Source organism: Dioscorea cayenensis, chromosome 20, assembly GCF_009730915.1.
Source record: "Dioscorea cayenensis subsp. rotundata cultivar TDr96_F1 chromosome 20, TDr96_F1_v2_PseudoChromosome.rev07_lg8_w22 25.fasta, whole genome shotgun sequence".
Taxonomy (NCBI): Eukaryota; Viridiplantae; Streptophyta; class Magnoliopsida; order Dioscoreales; family Dioscoreaceae; genus Dioscorea; species Dioscorea cayenensis.
Window position 1 is genome coordinate 7,199,092 of NC_052490.1, and position 5,535 is coordinate 7,204,626.

Below are 5,535 nucleotides of genomic sequence, written 5' to 3' on the forward strand. Positions count from 1 at the left end.
AAATATATAAAACATTACGAAAAGAAAATAGCATTAGAGTTTTGATTCAAAAATTGGAGACATTCTGAAATGAAACCATAAAATTGGGGTTTTGTTTGAAAAATAGGCAACTTTCAGAAAGGAATGCATAGGATTGGTGTTTTGATTGAAAAATAGGACACATTCTAGAACATAGAGTTGATTTCCTCGGAATAAGAGATAGTCCTGTAGTATGAAATTTGTAAATTTCATGGCATGTACATCTAGTAGAACCTCCAAAAAAATATGGGTCAGTCACAAACATGTCACAAAAGAGTCAAAACCTGGTACCTTAACTCGTAATAGAACCAGAAGCTTGCTCTGCCTACTAAGTGCATCCACAATACTGTTGGACACCTTACCTTATGGTTCACGATATGGGTAAGTTTACCCAGAAAGTTTACCCACCAGTTGTGTGAGAAGATACCTTGTCTTGTTGATGTATATGCCGTAGAGCACAGTGATCTGTGTATAAGATGAACTCTAGGTGAATCAGATAATGCCTCCAGGGTTTGATTGCCTACATCACAGCATAAAATTTGATGTTGTAGGTGTTGTGGTTCAAACATGTTCCTAACAACTTCTCACATGAAATGCAATGGGACCCACTTGCTGGCTTAACACAGCCCCAATTTCCACCTTGGATGCATCTATATACAACTCAAACATGTGGGTGAAGTCAAGTAGTGCTAAGATAGGGGCGGTAGCCAAGCGCTCCTTCATCAGATGGAATGTGTCATCAACTTCGTCTGTCCATGCAAACTTGTTGCCCTTCATGTACTTAGTGAATAGTGCCATAATACTACTGAAATACGAGATAAGCCGCCTATAAAAGGAAGCGAGGCTGTGGAAACTCCTCACCTTGGTGATGTTTGTGGAAGTCAGCCACTGTTTCACCACCTTGATCTTCGCTTCCTCTACTTGTATTCCTTCTCCTAAAACAAAATAAGCGAGAAACAATTGCTTAGGTGTGAAGAAAACACACTTCTTCCTTGCTGAGTAAAACAATTGGGATCAAAGAATGGCGAGTATTGTCCTGAACATGCACATGGTACATCTCATGGTTAGGGCTATAAATGAGTGTGTCGTCGAAGTACATGACCATGAACTTGGTAATGAACAACTGCAAAAGTTGATTCATGACCCTCATAAATGTGTTAGGGGCATTGGAAAGCCCTAATGGCATAACCATCCATCTGTGCAACTCTTCGCATGTCTTGAATAAGGTCTTCCACTCATCCCCAGGTCACACGTGTATTTGGTAATACCCGCTCTTCAGATCCAGGCACGTTAAAAGTATAGCACAGCTAATCTAGTCATGTAGATCATCAAAATAAGGGATAGGGAACCAGTACCTGATAGTAATTTTGTTGATGGCTCGATTATCCACACACATGTGCCAATTGTCATCTTGCTTTGGTGTCAACAAGGATGGGACCGCGCATTGGCTCATGCTCTCACGGATTTAGTAGTGTGGTCAATATGATAAAGTAGAAACAGGTAATTGCCCTACACGATGTTGGTTATTCCGAAGAGGTGGAAGTCCATTCAGTAGGTCATCGGTGAAGACGTCTTGAAGAGGAAGAAGAACTTCTAGAATTTTTAAGGTCTCTAAGCTCTTGGTGACTGCCTTTATGAGCAAGATGAATGCGGTTCCTGAATTCTGCAACTCCTTTTCAACCAGTACACACGACAAGAGGTTGACATTAGTGCTGGCGGAAGGTAGGGTTTCCACTACCCTATTGGGCACCAACGCAATTTTCAATCCCTTTAAGGCAAAACATTAAGAGTTCATGCGACTATTATGCACCACCCTCTGATCGTACTACCAAGGCCTCCCGAACAATAGGTGATAGACATCCATGGGCACTATTTGACACCACACTTTATCCTTGTACTCGTGCCAATGAAGAAGACGATCAAGGAACTCTTGAAAACTATCAACTCACCTCCCCCCTTAAGCCAAGCCAACTTATACGGCTTAGGATGCCACTCTGTAGTGATCTTGAGCTTCTACATGGCCTCTTCAGAAATGATATTTTCATAGCTACTCGGATAAATTATGAACTGACACCCCTTATCAAGGAGGGTACACGTGGTTTGGAAGATGTTGGTCCATAGCCAGTCATCTTTGGTAGCCCGTGGTATTAAACCGGACATGTATACAACTAAGATAGTAGCAGCATCACCTTCAACCTTCTCCTCATTGAGGCCATCTTCATCAAACACAGGTGGGCATAAATCTGTTGTGTTATCTTCTTCCTTCACCTGCATAACTCTCTTGCCCATACTCCTATAGTCTACCTGACGATGCCCATTTTCCCCATAACTAAAACACTAAATGGTGCTAATGGCCCCCTTTCATAATAGTGGTTCCCATGGGTCGGTGAGTGGTAACCCCCCTTAAGTCATGCCACCCGTACCTGCGTTAATTAGTCTGTTTCCTATAGGCACCCCACTTGAGCTCATACGAACTAATTATCATTGTTACAGCTGGAAATCAGTGCTTGTTGATGAGTAGATAACACAGAGATCGGGTCGAACAGGTTGATGGTCTCCTAGATCTGGACTCGCAAACCCCTGATATATCATGCCACCAACTACTCTATTTATTCTTGGACTTTATTGTGCAATTAGTATAATTCCATAGTGTACTCCTGCATAGTGTGAGTGCCCTGATGTAGATTGCGTCTGTGGTTGAAAATCTAGCATTGGAAATTGTGAGGCAAGAAACTGGAGTGCATGTGTTTCTTCATCTTATCCAAATAATTGATCTTGTCCTTTCCCAGCCTAGAGCGGCTTATCTTTAGTTGCTGCCACCACGTGGTTGCAATGCCACAGAGCCTCATCAACACCAATGGTACCTTCTTATCCATGGGGACTGCCTTAAGTTACAAGATATCCTCAACTATAGCCACCCAATGGAGGAATTCCTCCGCTTTAATTCCACCTTGAAATTATGGAATCTCAACCTGCATGCCAGATTCTGAATACCTACCTTCATAGCGGTGGGTTCTAGCATCACCCACATGATCATATATTTCACACGGGCATGCGTGCGTGATGTTAACAAAAACCCATTGTCATCTCAGACAAGTCATCACCTCAACTCTCTGAGGTACGTCCTTGATTGATGCTTCACATCATTTTTGTGAATTGTTCGATCAACTCCATCACCATCCACTCCACTCGATCCTCCAAGAGTCGACCAACCCATTACTCAAATCGAGCATCATCGTCACGCTTCAATATCTCAGTCCATCCAGCTGAGTAGGGACATCCCCATCCACTAGGTGGTATGATCATTTTCAGCTATAGTACCAAAGCTGAGTCGCGGTTATAATCTTGAAACCGCTGATCCACGTACTAGATGCTAACATCAAGCCTTCCAACCCTGTTGATTAAAGATTACCATGGTTGGGTAGAAAAGCTCGCGATGAAATTTTATTACTTGAGAGAAAGAACCATTACAAGATTGATTCGACAATAGCCCGTAGGCTTATAATAAATAGACCTAAAGAAAGATACCATAAAAACCAAAAATAAAAGAGAAGATTAAAAACTTTACCTAAAATGGCAAGTTTTCAAATTTCAACAATAAAACAAAGGACTTAACAAATAGAAGGTAATGCCAAAAATGGCGTACAAATCCGAGATTTCTAGACCAAGATATAATCAAATACAAATATTACCAACGGCAAAATTGTAGATTTTGAGGCCAAGATGATTGAATTTGGCCAAATTTTGGTATGCCTCAGCAGCGTGTGCAAAAAGTTGGTGACTTGTGTTCATTGACTTGTTTTCCATCAAGTGAGACCCATAAAACAACTAAACTCCACTACCTGGACAATTACCAAAATGGCCCTTGTTAGTTTAAATCACATAACTCCATGAAAACACACGCTAGCACCTCAATACGTCCCGCATCAAAACTGAAAACATAGGATTTGAGCTTTGATTCAAAACTTGGAGACCTTCCTAAAAGGAAACATAGGCTTAGAATCTTGATTCAAAAAAGGAAGTCATTCCAAAAAGAAAAAATACGATAAGGGTTTTGATTCAAAACTTTAACATAGGAGACATTTAGAAGAGAAAACATAGAATTAGTATTTTGATTAAAAAATAGGAGATATTCCAAAAAGTAAAACATAGTATTAGGTTTTTGATTGAACACCAAAAAATTCGAGACATTGCAAAAAAACATAAGATTAGGATTTTGATTGAAAAGTAGGAGACATAATGAAAAGAAAAACTTAAATGATTAAGGATTTGATTAAAAAAATAGGAGACATTCCGTAATGAAGATATAGGATTACGGTTTTGATTAACAAATTAGAGGCATTCTGAAAATAAAACATAAGATTAGGGTTTTGATTCAAAAATAGGGAAATTCCAAAAGAAAATCATAGGATTTGGGTTTTGATTCAAAAATAGGAAACATTCAAAAAAGAAAAAATAAGATTAGGTTTTTCATTGAAAAATATGAGACATTGCAAAAAGAAAACATAGGATTAGTTTTTTAATTCAAAATAGAAAAATAAGAGACATTCCGAAAAAATAAACATAGGATTAGGTTTTGATCAATAACTGAAAAATAGGAGACATTTCAAAAACAAAACAAGGCGTTTGGGATTTGACTGAAAAATTTGAGGCATTCCGAATGAAAAATATAGGATTACGGTTTTCATTCAAAAATAGGAGAAATTCTAAAAAGAAAACATAGGATTTGGATTTTAATTTAAAAATAGGAGATATTACAAAAAAAAAACATAGGATTACGTTTTTGACACAATTCAAAAAGTAGGAGTCATTCCGAATAGAAAACATACGATTAGGGTTTTAAGTAAAAGATAGGAAACATTTTGAAAAGTAAATATAATATTATTATTTTGGTTTAAAATCGATAAATAGGAGATATTCCGTAAAGGAAACATAAGATTAGGGTTTTGATTCATAAACCAAAAAACAGGAGACATTGCGAAAATAAAAACTTAGTATTAGGGTTTTGATTCAAAATTATAAATAGGGAGACATTCGAGGAGATGTAGAATTAGTATTCTCATTGAAAAAGGGACATATTAGGAAAGTAAAACATGTACATAGGATTAGTGCTTTGATTTAATAATAGGAGATATTCTGAAATAAAAACATAGAATTAGTGTTTGATTCAAAGATGAAAAATAGGAGCCATTCGGATATAAATTAGAGTATTCATTGGAAAAATTGGATGCATCTCGACATAGGATTATGGTTTTGACTAAAAAATAGGAGACATTCCAAAAAGAAAACATAAGAATAGGTTTTTTTGATTCAAAACCATAAAATCGGAGACACTTCTAAAACAAACATAGGATTAGTGTTTTAATTGAAAAATAGAAGACATTCTGAAAAGATAACATAGAATTAGGTTTTTGACTGAAAGGCAAAAAAAGAGATATTAGGAAATGAAAATATACGGTTAGCGTTTGATTCAAAACTGTAACATAGGAGACATTTTGAAAAGAAAACATTGGATTA

General features: G+C 37.4%; 1 protein-coding gene across 1 annotated transcript; it reads right to left on the reverse strand.

Moving 5' to 3' along the window:
- Positions 1-405: 405 nt before the first annotated feature.
- On the reverse strand, positions 406-2,307 carry LOC120251282 (uncharacterized mitochondrial protein AtMg00860-like). Its single transcript, XM_039259839.1, has 3 exons — positions 2,208-2,307; positions 607-953; positions 406-483 (listed from the first exon to the last, which is right to left on the reverse strand). Exons 1-3 carry the CDS (start codon positions 2,305-2,307, stop codon positions 406-408), a joined length of 525 nt encoding a protein of 174 aa, XP_039115773.1.
- Between the last annotated feature and the right edge of the window lie 3,228 nt (positions 2,308-5,535).

What these genes read in the sequence shown, in the direction of transcription:
- LOC120251282 (XM_039259839.1), bottom strand. Translation starts at nt 2,307, where the DNA reads ATGGGCAAGAGAGTTATGCAGGTGAAGGAAGAAGATAACACAACAGAT. An exon ending in CAATGAGGAGAAGGTTGAAG is followed by an intron (nt 954 to 2,207) that starts GTGATGCTGCTA and finishes ATTTTGTTTTAG; the next exon opens with GAGAAGGAATACAAGTAGAG. An exon ending in TGGGTCCCATTGCATTTCAT is followed by an intron (nt 484 to 606) that starts GTGAGAAGTTGT and finishes TCTTATACACAG; the next exon opens with ATCACTGTGCTCTACGGCAT.